Source organism: Heterodontus francisci, chromosome 19, assembly GCF_036365525.1.
Source record: "Heterodontus francisci isolate sHetFra1 chromosome 19, sHetFra1.hap1, whole genome shotgun sequence".
Lineage (NCBI taxonomy): Eukaryota > Metazoa > Chordata > Chondrichthyes > Heterodontiformes > Heterodontidae > Heterodontus > Heterodontus francisci.
This window is the reverse complement of record NC_090389.1, coordinates 55071477-55089684: the sequence shown is the minus strand read 5'-3', so window position 1 is coordinate 55089684 and position 18208 is coordinate 55071477. Positions and strand designations below refer to the sequence as shown.

Genomic DNA, 18208 nt, shown 5'->3' with positions numbered 1-18208 from the left:
AAATTTGTAATGTTCACCCATTAAACAATTTTTAACTCGACTATTTACTTTGACTGAAGTTCAACATTGGGTTAAACAATGTAGTGAAATCCAGAATTCTAGATTTTCATACCTTCACCTCTGGCTCTTTTGCCTATCACCTTCAATCTGTGTCCTGTGGTTACTGACCTTTCTGACACTGGAAATAGTTTCTCCTTATTTACTATTATCATTCATGATTTTGAACACCTCTATCATATCTCCTCTTAACATTCTCTGCTCCAAGGAGAATAACCGCAGCTTCTCCAGTCTCTCCAAATAACTGAAGTCCCTCACCTCTGGTACCATTCTAATAAATTTCTTCTCCATTCTCTCAAAGACCTTGACGTCCTTCCTTAAGTGTGGTGCCCGAATTGAACAGACTACTCCAGCTGAAGCCCAGCCAGTGTTTTATAAAGTTTTGGTGCAGCTTCCTTACTTGTGCATTCTATTCCTTTTATTTATAAAGTCATATGCTTTTTACAGGGGTGGATGGTTATCGGGGGTAGGTGGAAATGTGGAGTAATCAGCTCAGCCATGATCTTATTGAATGGCGGAGCAGACTCGAAGGGCCGAGTGCCCTGCTCCTGCCCCTAATTCGTATGTTTTAACAGCATTCTCAACTCGGCCTTCAAAGATTTGTGTATGTACACCCCCAGTTCTCTCTGTTCACGCACCCTCTTTAAAATTGTAGCATTTAGTTGAAATTGCCTCTCCGCATTCTTCATACCAAAATGTATCACTTCACTCTTCCCTGCACTAAATTTCATCTGCCATGTGTCTGCCCATTTCACCAGTCTATGTCCCCCTGAAGTTTGTTGTTCCCATATTGTTTACAACATTTCTGAGTTTTGTGTCAACTGCAAACTTTAAAATGATGCCCTTTATACCCAAGTCCAGATCATTAATATATATCTGGAGTGTCCAACCTTTTCATATGAGGGGCCATGTTGCAATTTTTGTCCTACATAGGGGGCCGGTGAGCAAATTTTGGAAAGATAAAGGCATTAGAGATGGGGCAAACTAGGTTTAAAAAAAAAATTACTAACCTCTTTTTTTTCCAACAATTATCTCTTTGGCCACTTTGCACCAGGAATGGAAGCACACTACCACTCGGCGTGGCCGGGCAATCTGAATCATGTGTCACCTCCCTCTGCCAGCACCACCCATGTCTTTGCCAACTCATGCCCATTATCTCTGTGTGCTCACCCCCTACTGTCTCTGTGTATTCGCCCCATCCCCCAATGTCTATTTGTGCTCAGCCATTCCCCCCGCCCCCCCCACTGTCTCTCTGTGCTCATACCCCACTGTCTCTGCGTGCTCTCCTCCCCCTCCCCTTTCCCCCCGTGGTCTCTGCGAGCTCACCCCCCACTGTCTCTGTGTGCCCCCTCTCTGTGTGCTCACACCCCTCTCCACCATTGTCTCTGCGTGTTCAGCCCTGCATTGTCTCTGTGCTCGCACCGCATGCCCCCCCCCCCTTTTCTGTGCTCACCCACCCATCCCTGTGTGTTCAACACCCCCCCCCCCCCAACCACTGCCTCTGTGTGTTCATCCACCCTCCCACCTACTGATGGCACCAGTCTTCCCAGGAAGTCCTGCCTCCCCCGCACTCCTGTTCGACGAAGGTCTGCACGCAGGTAAACTGTTCGCGCTTTTGATTGGTGTGCTTTCACATCAATTGCACGACATCCTCCTCTCCACTCCCCCTTACAGACACTCGATGCAGGAAGCGAAGACTAGTGAGTGCTCAGGTACAGGCTGAACTACATCAAGTCTCTGCTCTCATGCTGCTGACAACCAGAGGACACAAATGGAACAAAATCAATCTTGCCCCTTTCTGTTCACAAGTTATGAAGGAATGGCAGGCCGGATTCTGGCCCACGGGCCATATGTTGGACAACCCTGATATATATCAAGATGAGTAATGGTCCTAGTACCGACCTCTGGGAAACACCACTGTATACTTCCCTCCAGTCTGAACTGCAACTGCTCACTGCTGCTCCCTGCTTTCTGTCTCTTAACCAGTTTTGTATTCATGCTGCCAATGACCCTTTAATCCTATGGGCAAACCTATTATGTGGTACTTTGTCAAATATCTTTTGAAAGTCGAAATACACAAAACATCAGCTGCATCACTCTTGACTCTCTGTATCACTTCATCAAAGAATTCAGTCAAGTTAGTCGAGCATAATTTGCCTTTAACAAATCCATGCTGACCTTTATTTATCTTTTATATATTTAGTTTCTGCAGAATGGAAAAATTGCTGACTGAATGTATATTTCTGGTATTTGTTTAAAAATGTTGTTGAGTGAAATAATGCAGATTGCCAGTACTTATTCTGGGTAAACTTTAAATATACTGAGAATATTGTGAGGAATGAGTTACTATTCGTTCCTATCCTTTTTAGGATAATATGTGATAACAACTGAGAGTTAAAAAGACTATATGGTCAGATCAGCTACTCAGATCAGGGCTTGCAATGTTGCTATAAATACACGGTCAAACTTGGGAAGCATTTTAGGAATTACGATGGCTGTCACTTTGGTACTCATACACTTGAGTGGATTGTATGGAAATCAATGAAAGCAAGAAAGTGTGTTGCTGAATTGTTGAAATGTTTGTTTGCAAGACACCAGGATCACATACCCTAATAACAGCAAAAGTGATATGAGATGCTAATGCAGTGTTTATTTATGGAATCATGTACAGTGTCTATCTATGAAGTAACTTGCTCCAGTTATTTTTTAAATCCACTTGCGTCTGACACATGGCTTCTCCTACACCTACAACAACTTATATTTATCTATTGCCTTTAATGTAAAAAGATATTGAAAAGCACATCAGCGAGTTGAACATAAGAAATAGGAGCAGGAGTAGCCATTCAGCCCCTCAAGCCTGCCCTGCCATTCAGTAAGATCATGGCTGATCTGTCCCAGGCCTCAACTCCTCTTTCGGGCATGCTCCGCATACCCCTCGACTCCCCGAGATTTCAAAAATCTGTCTACCTCCTCCTTAAATACATTTAGTGACCAAGCCTCCACAACTCTCTGAGTTAGAGAATTCCAGAGATTCAGCACCCTCGGAAGAAATTCCTTTGCATCTCAGTTTTAAATGTGTGCCCCCTTATTCTGTAACTGTCCCCGAGTTCGGGATTCCCCCACCAGTGGAAACATATTCTCAACATCTACCCTGTCGAGCCCCCTTAAAATCTTATGTGTTTCGATAAGATCACCTCTCATTCTGCTAAACTCCAATGAATAAAGGCCTAACCTGTTTCGCCATTCTTGATAAGACAACCTCTTCATCCCAGGAATCAGCCTAGTTGAACCTTTTCTGAACTTCCTCCAATGCTAGTATATCCTTCCTTAAATAGGGGGACCAAAATTGTACACCGTATTCCAGGTGTGGCCTCACCAACACCCTGTACAGTTATAACAAGACTTCCCTATTTTTAACTCTAACCCCCTAGCAATAAAGGCCAAAATTCAGTTTGCCTTCCTATTTACTTGCTGCATCTGCATGCGAACATTTTGTGTTTCATATACAAGAACACCCAAATTCCTCTGTACTGCAGTATTTTGTAGTCTTTCTCCATCTAAATAATCTGCCTTTTCATTCTCCCTACCAAAGTGGATGACCTCACACTTTCCCACATTGAACTCCATCTGCCAAGTTTTTGCCCACTCACTTTATCTATATCCCTTTGCAGATTCTTTGTGTCCTCATCAGAACATGCCCTCCCATCTATTTTTGTATCGTCAGCAAATTTGGATACACTACGCTCTGTCACTTCTTCCAAGTCATTGATATAGATAGTAAATAGTTGAGGCCCTAGGACCGATTCTTGTGGCACCCCACTAGTTACAGCTTTCCAACCTGAAAAAGACCCATTGATCCCGACTCTGCCTTCTGTGTGTTAGCCAATCTTCAGTCCATGCCAACACATTACCCCCAATGCCCTGAGCTCTTATTTTGTGCAATAACCTTTTATGTGGCACCTTATCGTACGCCTTCTGAAAATCCAAATACATTACATCTGCCGGTTCCCCTTTATCCACTCTGCTTGTTATATCCTCAAAGAACTCTAACAAATTTGTCAAACATGATTTCCCTTTCATAAAACCATGTTGACTCTGTTTGATTGCATTATGTTTTTCTAAATGTCCTACTATTTCTTCCTTGATAATGGACTCTAGCATTTTCCCAATGACAATGTTAAGCTAACTAGTCTATAGTTTCCTGCTTTCTGTCTCCCTCCTTTCTTGAATATCGGCGTCACATTAGCAGTTTTCCAATCTGCTGGTACCTTACCGAAATTCAGTGAGTTTTGGTACATTATGACCAATGCCTCCACTATCTCTGCAGCCACCTCTTTTAAAACTCTTGTATGTAGGCCATCAGGTCCTGGCGACTTGCCTGCCTTTAGTCCCATCAGTTTGTCCAGCACCTTTTCCCTCGTGATAGAGATTGTTACAAGTTCCTGCCTCTCATTTACACCTTGCTCATCTATTATTATCGGGATGTTTATGGTGTCCTCCACCGTGAAGACCGAATCAAAATATTGGTTGAAATTAACTGCCATTTCCCTGTTTATTAATTCCCCAGTCTCATCCTCTAAGGGTCCCACACTTACTTTAGCTACTCTGTTACTTTTTATATATCCGTAGAAGCTTTTGCTATTTGTTTTTATATTTCTTGCCAATTTATTCTCAATCAATTTTCTCCCTCTTTATTAGTTTTTTAGCCATCCGCTGCTGGTTTCTTAAAAAAAATTCCCAATCCTGTGGCTTACCACTAGCTTTTGCCGATTTGTACACCTTTGTTTTTGATTTGATACTCTCCTTAACTCCTTTTGTTATCCACGGGTGATTCATCGTTCTCATCAAGTCCTTCCTTCTGATTGGAATAAATGTTTGCTGAGTGTTATGAAATATCTGTTTAAATGTCTGTCACTGCTCCTCTACTGATTTTCCCTGTAGTCTATTTTCCCAGCCCGCTTTAGGTAACTCTTTCTTTATACCTCTGTAATCGCGCTTGTTTAAGTTGAAGACACTGGTTTGAGACCTGAGTTGCTCACCCTCAAACTGAATTTGAAATTCTACCAAGTTATGATCACTTCCCCCGAGATGATCCTCAACTACGAGATCTCTTATGAATCCAACTTCATTAGACATTACCAAATCTAAAATAGCCTGTTCCCGGGTAGGTTCTGCAACGTATTGTTCTAAGAAACAATCCCTGATGCACTCTACAAATTCGTCTTCCATGCTACCCTTGCCAGTTTGATTTGTCCAGTCTATATGCAGAATAAAATCACCCATGATAATTGCAGTGCCCTTCTTACACGCTTCCATTGTTTCCTGATGAATATTTTGTCCTACAGAGAGGCAAGTCCTCGGGGGCCTGTAGACCACTCCCACCCGTGACTTCTTTCCCTTGCTATTCCTTATTTCCACCCAAACTGATTCTACATCACGATCTATTACACCTATATCATTACTCACAACTGCACTGATCCCTTCCTTTAATAACAAAGCTACCCCACCTCCTTTTCCTTTCTGCCTATTCTTCCGGAACATTGAGTTTCCAGTCTTGGTCATCCTGTAACCACGTCTCTGTGATAACTATCAAATCATATTCATTTGTTTCTATCTGAGCCATCAGCTCATCTATCTTGTTACAAATGTTATGTGCATTCAGATAAAGAGCCTTAAGCTTTAACTCTTCACCATTTCTACCTACTCTGGTTCTAATTTCTGCTGTACTTTTATGTTTGTATTCTCTGTCCCTTCCTGTCACACTCTGATTGATGTATGCCCCTTCATTACCCTGCAGCTCTGCTCTCTCGTTACTTATCGACTTTTTAAACTTACTTTCAATTGAAACCTCCTCCCCCAATATTTAGTTTAAAGCCTTATCTACAACCCTAGCTACACAATTTGCCAGGGCACTGGTCCCAGCATGGTTCAAGTGAAGCCCATCCCAACGGAACAGTTCTTCCTTTCCCCAGTACTGGTGCCAGTGTCCCATGAATCGGAACCCATTTCTCCCACACCAATCTTTGAGCCACGCATTTATCTCTCTAATCTTATTTACCCTATGCCAATTAGCACGTGGCTCAGGTAGTAATCCGGAGATTATTACCTTTGTGGTTCTGCTTTTTAATTTGGCCCCGAGCTGCTCATAGTCCCTCAGCAGAACTTCTTTCCTAGTCCTACCTATGTCGTTGGTACCTACGTGGACCACAACAACTAGGTCCTTTCCCTCCCACTCCAAGTTCCTCTCTAACCCAGAAGAGATGTCCTTAACCTTGGCACCAGGTAGGCAACACAGCCTTCGGGACTGTCTATCTTTGCTGCAGGGAACAGTATCTATTCCCCTAACTATGCTATAGCCACTCCAGGCGCTGCTTCACAAACCACTGACCACCTCCAGGCGCGGTACACGGAACACAAAAGTCCGAGTGTATCAGGCCTGTGTCCTCAGTACCTTGCTCTACGGCAGCGAGGCCTGGACAACGTATGCCAGCCAAGAGCGACGTCTCAATTCATTCCATCTTCGCTGCCTTCGGAGAATACTTGGCATCAGGTGGCAGGACTATATCTCCAACACAGAAGTCCTTGAAGCGGCCAACATCCCCAGCTTATACACACTACTGAGTCAGCGGCGCTTGAGATGGCTTGGCCATGTGAGCCGCATGGAAGATGGCAGGATCCCCAAAGACACATTGTACAGCGAGCTCGCCACTGGTATCAGACCCACCGGCCGTCCATGTCTCCGTTATAAAGACGTCTGCAAACGCGACATGAAATCGTGTGACATTGATCACAAGTCGTGGGAGTCAGTTGCCAGCATTCGCCAGAGCTGGCGGGCAGCCATAAAGACAGGGCTAAATTGTGGCGAGTCGAAGAGACTTAGTAGTTGGCAGGAAAAAAGACAGAGGCGCAAGGGGAGAGCCAACTGTGCAACAGCCCCGACAAACAAATTTCTCTGCAGCACCTGTGGAAGAGCCTGTCACTCTAGAATTGGCCTTTAATGCCACTCCAGGCGCTGCTTCACAAACCACTGACCACCTCCAGGCGCGTATCCATTGTCTCTCGAGATAAGGAGGCCCGAAAGAAGTCCCAACTTTCAGTAGTTGACCTTTGGGAAAAATGGCCTTATCGCAATCTTCATTTTCAAATTGTCCTCTCTCGATTTGCCCATTATCTGCCAAAATCTGTTGCTCATAAAGCTCCAACATATGTGTATGCGAAGTACATGGTGCATCATCAGTTTCCCTCATTTGTTCAGATTCTGTCAATGTATAATCAGTGCCAATAAGACGCGAGGAATGTACTTGAACTGTTTGGTTGCCATGTTGCAAAATTACTGCTTTGCCATTAGTGCCTATAACTTTCCCTGGGTCTCTCCATTCTTTCTGCCCTTCTCTTTTGTAATACACCATGTCCCCGGTATAAAAATTCTTTTCTGATGGCCTGATGATATACCTCAAAGCTCTCCTGACTTTTTCTTAACAAATGCTCTGCTCCCTGCATGCATGGCATTCAAATGTTCCACAAAAATGGAACTAATTCTAGTCCCCCCTAAAGCTGGGCGATGATCCCACATTACTGAAGGTATTTTTGGGTTCCTGCCATAAATTAACTGACAGGGGCTGCAGCCCCAACCATTTGAAGCATATTTTTTGCATGTACTGCCCAAGCCAGAGCATAGAGTCATCGAGTTATACAGCACAGAAACAAGCCCTTCGGCCCATCGTGTCCGTGCCGGCCATCAAGCACCGATCTATTCTAATCCCATTTTCCAGCACTTGGCCCGAAGCCTTGTATGCTATGACGTTTCAAGTGCTCACCTAAATACATCTTAAATGTTGTGAGGGTTTCTGCCTCTACCACCCCTTCTGGCAGTGCATTCCAGATTCCAACAACCTTTTTTTCCTCAAATCCCCTCTGAACCTCCTGCCCCTTACCTTAAATCTATGCCCCCTAGTTATTGACACCTCCGGTAAGGGAAAACGTTTCTTTCTATCTACCCTATCTATGCCCCTCATAATTTTGTCTACCTCTATCAGGTCCCCCCTCAGCCTTCTCTGCTCTAAGGAAAACAACCCTAGCCTATCCAGTCTCTCTTCATAGCTGAAATGGTCCAGTCCAGGCAACATCCTGGTGAATCTCCTCTGCACCTTCTCCAATGCAATCACATCCTTCCTATAGTGTGGCGACCAGACCTGTATACATTCTCCAGCTGTGGCCTAACTAGCATTTTATACAGCTCCATCATAACCTCCCTGCTCTTATATTCTATGCCTCGGCTAATAAGTATACCATATGTCTTCTTAACCACCTTATCTACCTGTGTTGCTGCCTTCAGCGATCTATGGACAAGTACACCAAGGTCCCTCTGACCCTCTGTACTTGCGAGGGTCCTACCATCCATTGTATATTCCCTTGCCTTGTTAGTCCTCCCAAAATGCATCACCTCACACTTCTCAGGCTTAAATTCCATTTGCCACTGCTCTGCCCAGCTTACCAGCCCATTCATATCGTCCTGTAATCTAAGGCTTTCCTCCTCACTATTTACAACACCACCAATTTCCGTGTCATCTGCGAACTTACTGATCATATCTCCTATATTCACGTCTAAACCATTAATGTACACTATAAACAGCAAGGATCCCAGCACTGATCTCTGCGGTACACCACTGGTCACAGGCTTCCAATCGCAAGAACAACCCTCGGCCATTACCCTCTGTTTCCTGCCACTAAGCCAATTTTGGATCCAGTTTGCCAAATTGCCCTGACTCCCATGGGCTCTTACCTTCTTGGCCAATCTCCCATGTGGGACCTTATCAAAACCCTTACTGAAGTCCATGTAGACTACAGCAACTGCTTTACCCTCATCTATACACCTAGTCACCTCCTCAAAAAATTCATTCAAATTTTGTTTGCAGTTGTAAATTTACAATTTGGTTGGTCAGCTAAAATTTTTCAGAGCATTTCATCAATCACGGTGTGATTTCTCTCACAAATCCCATTACTAAAAGAACTTTCTGCTGCCGTGTGCATTGCTACAACATTTATATTTTCACACATACTCCTGAACTCATCATTGGCAAATTCTCCTCCACTGTTAGTTAGAAATCTAGCTGGTGCTCCCAGTCCCGTTCCTATCCGTCTTTCTATTATCTTGTCCACTATTACTTTTTGCCTTTACTATAAATGACAGTTGACCAAAAAAAATCTCATTGCTATGTCTATAAAGTGTAGAAGAAAAATGTTTTTGTTTTTATCCCATTCCTTCAAGTCCATCGCTACGGTTTCATTAAAGTCGCTTGCTAAGGGGAGACTCGCTACGGGTCACGATGGCGTTTACCTGTATTTTTTTCTCAGATCACATTTTTCATTGATATCCTCGATAAGTTTAGTGTCATCATCATCTATTACCCCTGCATTTTATAACAGAAGCTTCAATCAATGACAAGATGGGTGTGCAAACTGTCAATGTCATTTTGAAATAATCTGCCTCTTCTCCTTTAAATCCCTACCCCCAGATGCCATTAATACCTCTAACATTCTGCATAGAGATGTTAGGTCTTGTTAAAGGAATACAATAATGTCCCAACTGTGTAAACTGCAAATCTATAGATCTCCCAAAGACTTGTTCCATACCCAGTTTTATCTGAGCTTTCTTCATAGACAGTTTACTTAACAGCAAAGGTATTTCACTAGATACTACATGTTGGCCGCCTCGAGGACTTCTGTGTTGGAGATACGGTCCTGCCACCTGATGCCAAGTATTCTCCGGAGGCAGCGAAGATGGAATGAATTGAGACGTCGCTCTTGGCTGACATACGTTGTCCAGGCCTTGCTGCCATAGAGCAAGGTACTGAGGACACAGGCCTGATACACTCGGACTTTTGTGTTCCGTGTCAGTGCGCCATTTTCCCACACTCTCTTGGCCAGTCTGGACATAGCAGTGGAAGCCTTACCCATGCGCTTGTTGATTTCTGCATCTAGAGACAGGTTACTGGTGATAGTTGAGCCTAGGTAGGTGAACTCTTGAACCACTTCCAGAGCGTGGTCGCCAATATTGTTGGGACTAGAATAACGTATATGCCAGAAGGGGATAGTGAATGGAGGGAATCCACCATTGTAGGAAGGGCAGGAAAGACCACAGGGAACTACAAACATTGGCTGAATGTGCAAGATAAGGGACAGGATAGCAGACCTATGGATTGGCAAAACGAAGTAAAAATGTGGAAGAGCAGAAAACATATTGTAAGTTCAGACAGTGGGCCTGACGATGATCATTGTCCAAGGAAAAGGTCACGAACTTGAGAGGAAGTCTGGTCGTAGGAGGGACAGGTCGAGTAGTGGCAGTCCAGAAAGGGATAGGAAATCTAGTAGGGGACGTAGTTTAACCAGAGTGAAGACCAAAGAGCAGACGAGGAGTGCCACAAGAAGTCGGAGCCCTTAAGATAGAGAAGCTCGAGTGGCTACTAGCAAGTTAGATGGTAAGTTGGTGAAGGATGCAAAACAAAAAGATCTGCGGCGTTTGAGAAATTTGTGGTAGATAAAGTTATAAAGGAATTTAAAATTGGAAGTCGGGCTTCCAGAGTTTTTAATTATATAGGGTTGGGCGTTAGACTAAGTTGGGAGTAACCCTAAACCAACAGTCTTACCTCGGGAATGTTAATAGGATCCCGATAAATCGGGCCAGATCCTCACAAAAGGAAGACTGCAACCAAGGAAGAAGCAGACCAGTTAAGGAGCTTAATCTGGCAATTAAACTGGTTGTGCACACAAACTAGATTGGATGCATGCTATGATGTATTCGACTTGAGCACCATACTGAAACGTGCTGCTGTTGCGGAAGTGTTGAAAACAAATAAGACATTTTTTACCTTGTTCGCTTGCTTAAAATCTTTTACATTTCTTATATCTGCTAGTTCTGAAGAAGGGTCACTGACCTGAAACGTTAACTCTGCTTCTCTCTCCACAGATGCTGCCAGACCTGCTGAGTTTTTCCAGCACTTTGTGTTTTTATTTCAGATTTCCAGCATCCGCAGTATTTTTGTTATTTTAGTGTTTAATTCACTGCCATGTCTCTTCCAGGAATGCCTACCTTGAAGAAGTTCTGCCCTTCTCTCTGACGGGATTTTCGTATGTCTCGTTTACCTTGTTCACTTGCTTAAAATCTTTTATATTTCTTATATCTGCCAGTTCTGAAGAAGGGTCACTGACCTGAAATGTTAACTCTGCATCTCTCTTCACAGATGCTGCCAGACCTGCTGAGTTTTTCCAGCACTTTGTTTTTATTTCAGATTTCCAACATCCGCAGTATTTTGCTTTTATTTAAGACATTGAAGAAGTTGAGTTTAGACAAATGTACACAAGTTTTCAACCTTGGGTGACCCAGAAGAAATGACATTAGTCATTTTTAGTGATGCCTTGCATGCTAATCTTCCCAATGGTTATGCGAGCACAGCAAGGTTCATTGTATTTTTGGTGGGAATAAATGATTGATGTTGTCCATTAGCCTGGGAATCGAAGAAAATAGAGGATAAAGCGCCTTAGCTGCTGAGACACTTGCATTGATAGAAGCTATAGATATGGGTATGTATTTATTGAGTATTTTAAAGGAACTCTTATGAGGCAATCAGAGAAACATTTTCCTATAGAATGCTATATAGATGACCATTCTCTCTGGGACAATGTCCATTCGACAAAAAGTGTCACAGAAAAGAGGTTGAGCATTGATCTCGTGAGTATAAAAGAAAGGTTGGAACGAAACAAAATTTCCAAAATAAAATAGGTCGCGCGAGTTGTTGGATTGTTTTACGAATAGAAGTGCTTGTTCAAAGAAATTGCTGGATGTCCTCGAAGAGAGCCATCTTGTGTTACAATGAGTTGATAGAGCATGGAAATTTTTATGTTAAGATTGCTTTATAATTGTTTAAACAAGTTTTTTTTTGTTTAAAATAAAAACGGAGGGAATATACAGTATGTTAATGGCTGGTGCTGTTGAAGGTTGATGGTATAATACTGTAAGATAAAGAAGAATGCATCATTTTATCTCTCTTTTTAGTTTTATGTATATATGTGTATTTCATTTAAAGAAAAGAGAGGAATCTGTTAGTGTCTAATAAGTTCTGCTGATGAATGTTAAATACCTAGTAGTTGAAGCTAATAGGGTGAACAGGTGTTGATTAGTTAATTGTACTCAGATGTGTATATATATATATATAAAGAGCCAGCCAGCACTGGTGGGAGTGTGTTAGGAGTAGTAAGCTCTGTGGCAAGCAATAAACATTCTCCACCAAAGCATCCAAGTTTCAGTGTCTTTTTCACAAACAGGCTTGGAGGTCACTCTGACACTTCCCACCCTGTCGCTGGAGGACTGGTAAAATTCAACCCTCGGAGTTTCAGTTCAGATCCATCGTTCAACAGATGGCATGAAATCTTGATCTTTTAACCATTTTGTGGATGGATGATCTTTGATGACTATTTTGATTGTATGCGCGTAGCTAAACATGTCTTCTTCTTCTTTGGCCTCCTTGTCTCGAGAGACAATGGGTAAGCGCCTGGAGGTGGTCAGTGGTTTGTGCAGCATCGCCTGGAGTGGCTATAAAGGCCAATTCTAGAGTGACAGACTCTTCCACAGGTGCTGCAGATAAAATTGGTTGTCGGGGCTGTTACACAGTTGGCATGTCAAGCCCAAGTAAAGGGTCTCAATGTGAGATCGGAACCTGATTTCCATAATAAGTTGCCACATTCGTGCCTCTGGTTTCTATACCAAAATGCTGAAAAATTGTTTTCATGAAGAAAGGCCCATGAGTTTTGGAATATGGAAATCCTTCACTTCCATTGAAAATACTGCTAAAATGGGTTTTGGAATTTCACCTGGATTAAGAAGGCAGTGCCTTTTGTCCTTTTTATAACTTTTGCTTCATCTAATGCTACAAACCATACCCTGGAGAAAGTGATGTAGGATAGTTGGTTCTTGGGCCTTGGGTAGTGCTGCTCAGTGTGAGGGTGACATGACTACTGTACTTACTTGCACTTTCATTTCCCTGCAGAAAAGGGTCTCCACCTTTTATTCTTGCTCTGGTTTGTGCAACCAAAGTCAGAAATTAAATGTGGAGAATTCTGAGCTGTGACTTACATGGAACATACAGTTTTTGCTTTATGTTCTCATACCACCATAAGATAGAAATAAATTCACCATTTATATATTAGCTGGTAGTTTATTCTGTGAACTCAACAAGAAAACTATTCCATATAAAAACTTAATTTTATACAGTCAGTAATCTCTGCTGGCAATTGCTCATTTGGGTGACTTGCGATCCATTGAGTAACTCCTGAGTTAATGTGGTTAGAATCTCTGAAAGCAACAATTGGAAGTCATTTAAGAGCCCAGTTTTCAAAGTGGACAGCAGGATGTGTAGGTTCAGGGAAGGGGTTATGTTTAGCTTAACACTGTAAGGTCAAAATATAGTACATTCAGAACTAATGTAATAAGAGAGAAAGGGTAAAATACATAGAATATGGATGGAAAAAGTTAAAGTCAAGTTTTGAAGGTTTATAGTTTTAAGTGCTTTAATTGTAAAGTTACTCCTGTCACCTGTCTAGCTTTATATTCATCAGATAAATGTCATGTGATGAAACATGAACAAAAAGCCCAGGAATTTACTGGAGTTATCGTTAGTCCTATTAAATTGTAAAATCTGACTTGCAAAAAGCTATATCATGTTTATGACAAGTCATGCAAAGAATTTTAGGAAATTCATATCTAATTTGAAGTTATGAAGGCATTCAAGAAATAATGAAAACTTTATATTGAGCATTGTCTCTTTTATATGGCCATTTACCAAAATGCTGGTGAGAACAACTTGCTCTACAGCATCAGCCAATTTGCAGGGAAATGACCTTATCTCCCAAAAAAAAAGCATTGACTATTTTAGTCAGGCAGCTGTGTGCTTAGTTGAAGCGTCAGCATGGTTATGTGACCATTTGTGGAATATGAGAGAAGCTGCCAACTTTTTGAGGCGATTTGGGAGTGTCCATGTGTATTATTTTTCAGGACAGTTATTTTAATTTATAATTCTAGCTTTTGTTCTAAAAATCTTACAAACATTTTCGTTTTAATTGTGTATATTTGGTTTAGCAACCAACTATCAATTTGTGAAGAGAAACAAATGACTTGGCTTTGTTCATTGAAGTATAGTATGCTCCCCGGTGTTTATAGTGGACTATTCTGTCTACTCAGAAAATCAACTGGAAGCAAAGGAATCTGATATGTCTGACACACTCAGCCCAAGTAAGGACAGGAGCAGCGAAGACACTACAGGTAATTTTGTATGATTATTGAATGAAAATGCAAAGGTATGCTTTAAGAAAAGGCGACCACATGTTTGTTTTTTAAATGATCATAGACTAAATTTGAAAAATACACTTTTTTATTTTGTCTTGTGTAGTATTTTAATCAATTCTTTAAAAATTCTATTGAACTGGTTTAGATAACCCTATAATGAGAAACCCACCTTATGTTTGGTATTTGTGTACAAGCGTGCAAACAGATTTGTTCAGCAAAGTCTGAATTAAAATGAAAAATTTGTTTGTGTCATTACTGCTGAAGTTTTGCTGTGCTGCTTTTTCACTTAAGTGGAATTGGAGTGTTTTGTGTCCAGTGCAGTTTGTAAAATGGTTGAATTTAGACAGTGCTTGCTTTTTCATTTCAGATCTATCTGCTTTAAACGTCTGTTTGTTTAAGTTGTCGATAAGGGTTAATAGTTGTCCTTTTCTGTTACAGAAAGTTTTTCCTTATTTTTATAGCTCCTTGAACCTCAAACTCTCTTTTGTTTCCTACAAAACCATGAGAAATATTCACTTTGCCATGTCAGATAGCATTGCTTAATACAAATATTCAATATTAAAATGCTTCAATTATTAAATAAGAACTAAAACTATTCAAGCTCTGGCACATTTTTGTTTTATCAAACAAAATTCCCTCTACTTTTGATCTTTAATCTGTTAAAAACAAAAGTCTGTTGTGATAAATCAGCATCACATACCTTGTTTGCCAAATATGTCTTCAAGAATTAACAGTATATAACATTCAGAACCTTTTAGAGTCGTTTAAACTTTGTTGCTATTCAGCACCTCTTTTGGCGGGGGCAGGTGTAAATATTATTACACCATATCTTCACCACCTATTAAATTGCAGATGGTTTTGCTGTGACATATGGTTCTTTCAGGAGGCTTTGATACTGTAAGAAATTATGTAACATTACTGTTGCGACATAAGTTTAAACTCATGTTTTTAAACTAAAACAGATTGCCAAATGGATGAACAGGAACTGAATGAATCTTTAACTAAAGTTTCATTATTAAAAGGTAAGGTTTTGCTTTTCATTTTTTAAAATATATTTTATAATTTAGTGTTAAGTAGCCACTATAACTGTAGAGTTTTTCTGTTCCAAAAGAGGCTTTTGGTCTTTAATCTTCTGTGGCTATCATTAGTCAATGTTTGTTTACATTTTTTTTAATTGAACATAATTTTGTTTCGTTTCCTTTCGATTTAGGCTTCAGTATTTCTGTAATTAAAGTATGTTAACTATCAGCGTTCACACAGAAAAGTTTTAAATCTTATATGACAAAGATTTATTCATATTAAAAATAAGGACTTCGATGTTACTAATTGAATTCAGTTCATGTGTTGTCTCTAAAATGAATACAGAAAATGGATATAACTGTAATGGAGTGTTTTTGAAAGTTGTCCCATTCTTTTTATTGCTCAATTCTGCACATTTTTAGGCGCACAGGTAAATTGATCCAAAATCCCTCTCATGCTACTTTTAACCTTCCAAATAGCAACTATGTGTGTGAATGATGCAGGTCAATTTGTGTTCAAATTGTTCTGCCACTGCATCTTTGTCTGCTTTTATGAGTGCAGACTCTTCAAGTGACATCTAGTGTTCAGGAATGAGAACTTGTCATATTCTGTGACTTAACCAATTTACTGCAGCATTGGGCACCACTTTATTTTCTGTGGGGCGTGGGACATTCAGCATTAAATATTTTGTGTTCACAGTCGGAGTTCTAATCATCTGATATGTGTTAATCTGCTAATATTTTCTAAAACAGTTGGCTTTATAGAGAAGGACCTGATGGTGTCAGAGAATGAAAAGATTTTCTCCAATGGATTGCAGCTGAGCAATTTTAAAGAAAATGTTATTGCATTTGACACTTTCTCAGAATAAAACAGCTTTAGTAGCACAAACAAACAGACTAATGTTGTCACTGCTTCTTTGCTGAAGTACAATGAATTTTATTACTATCCACTGGAGATTAAAGGGAAGCCAACTGCGACATATTCTGGGCAGTTAAAGCTTAACCAGTAACAGAAGCCTGCTTGCCTTCTGACTATATATGGACTTATACTGTGCAGTTTATTTGTTTAATCATTTCCTCATAAAACTTTCTTAATGCATGATCATTCTCCAACTAATTGACTTTTCATGATATCTTGTATTTAAATGTATCCACCAGTTTAGTTTTGCTAGCAGTGTACATATAAATTAATTTTCAAGCAATAAAATTATGCTTTCAACAGGATTATATGGTTGAACAGTATTCTTTATAGGCACTTTCAGAATGCACAAAGATCCAACCACTAGAAGAGGCATTGGTTCAGAATGTTTTTCTTGTTCATATTTGTATTTAGATTTGGAGATTTAAAACTACATTTGGGTTTCTTTTAATTACAGAAAGGATACACTGTTGTAATAGTCTAGAATAGCAAAGTTTTTTTTTTAAAGGAACCGCTAGCAATAGAAGTACTTAAAGTCAGTTACATTTGACTATCTAGCCCAGTAAAAATCTTGCTCGAAACGAGTAAAATGGCAGACAATTGATCATATAGTGCGATTCCATTTATATTGAAAATAAAAACATGGGGTTGGATTTTACATAGGGCGGATGGGAGCTGGCCACCAACGTAAAAGTCAGTGGCGAACCCGCTTCCACCTCACTGGGAATCCGTCCCGCATTTTATGGGTCCCCAGGCATTAATTGTTTCGAGGCGAGACTTCCAGCTGCATGAGGGAGTAAGTCCAGCCTCATTGGCTCTTAGTCCCAGCAGTACCACTGGGAGCGGTGGCCACTGTTGGGACTGCAGCCTAGCCAAAGGCATGGAGCCAGGAGTCCAGGGAAGTTTTGGTTGCCTCGCCGGGGGTAATCGGTCGGGCCCCGGCGAGGCAAGGGTGGTCATTTGAGGGGAAGTGGGTGCGTGTTGGGTCCTGGGGGTGGTTGGGGAAACGGGGGTGGCCCTCAATCAGGCACCCTGTTCCCAATTTTCAGGGCCCATCCTGAGAGGCTGCCAGCTTTTACCAGGCGGCCTTTCCTGGGTCCAGGACGCCTGCTTGCCGCACATAAAATCTGCGTGGAGGCGGGCCAGGCCGTTAAGTGGCAACTCAAGGGCCTTGATTGGCCTGGGCCGGGCGGCCCGATTCTGATGAAATTTAAATGACTGTTACATGTTTTATCTTTGCCTCACTAATGCAGAACAGCAACAATTGCTTTTCATTTAAAATGTGTGTCAGTTTCCTCACATTCAGTCCCCCCTTTTTGGATTGCTTAAAAGATTTCAGATACATCACTTGTTGATTGAATTGCCAGTATTTACTATATAACGGCTGCTTTGCATCAAGTGATACACCCAAAATACCAATCTGATTCTGTGTTGGAACCATGCAGTCACTTTCTTGACCATGGGCAATGTGTAATTTTGTTCTGGTGTGCTTAAAAATCACGACAGCCATTTTGATTGTGATTACTTGTACGAAGCAATCCTCTTGGTGGGACTGGTCAGTACGGAAGTTTTTTTTCAGAAAACCTCCAATGAAAATTTGTTGGAGCAATAGGAGGAAGAAATGAACATTTGATGGCCTTGGTAGATGTTTGTTTTATGGGAAGTATTTCTTTTGAAGGAAAGAGTTAATTTTTTAAAAATGCAACCTGCAGCACGCCTGTAAGTGAAAAACCTATTTATACTTGAATTGTAGTTTATGGGATGGATTTTCATTAGGGTTTTATGTGCTACTGAGTCGCCCTTTGTTGTATCCTAAGTATATCAGCAAACTGGAGTCTTAGAAAAATGGCTGATGGCTTGAAGGAAGGCAACTGT

General features: G+C 41.2%; 1 protein-coding gene across 20 annotated transcripts in view; it reads left to right on the top strand.

Moving 5' to 3' along the window:
* slmapa (sarcolemma associated protein a) overlaps positions 1-18208 on the top strand; it is a 256494-nt gene that overhangs the window by 156422 nt on the left and 81864 nt on the right. For all 20 annotated transcript variants that reach the window (XM_068051661.1, XM_068051658.1, XM_068051673.1 and 17 more), the window contains 2 exons: positions 14291-14371; positions 15358-15417. In XM_068051661.1, coding sequence (XP_067907762.1) covers positions 14291-14371; positions 15358-15417 — 141 coding nt within the window. The remainder of the gene's footprint in view (positions 1-14290; positions 14372-15357; positions 15418-18208) is intronic.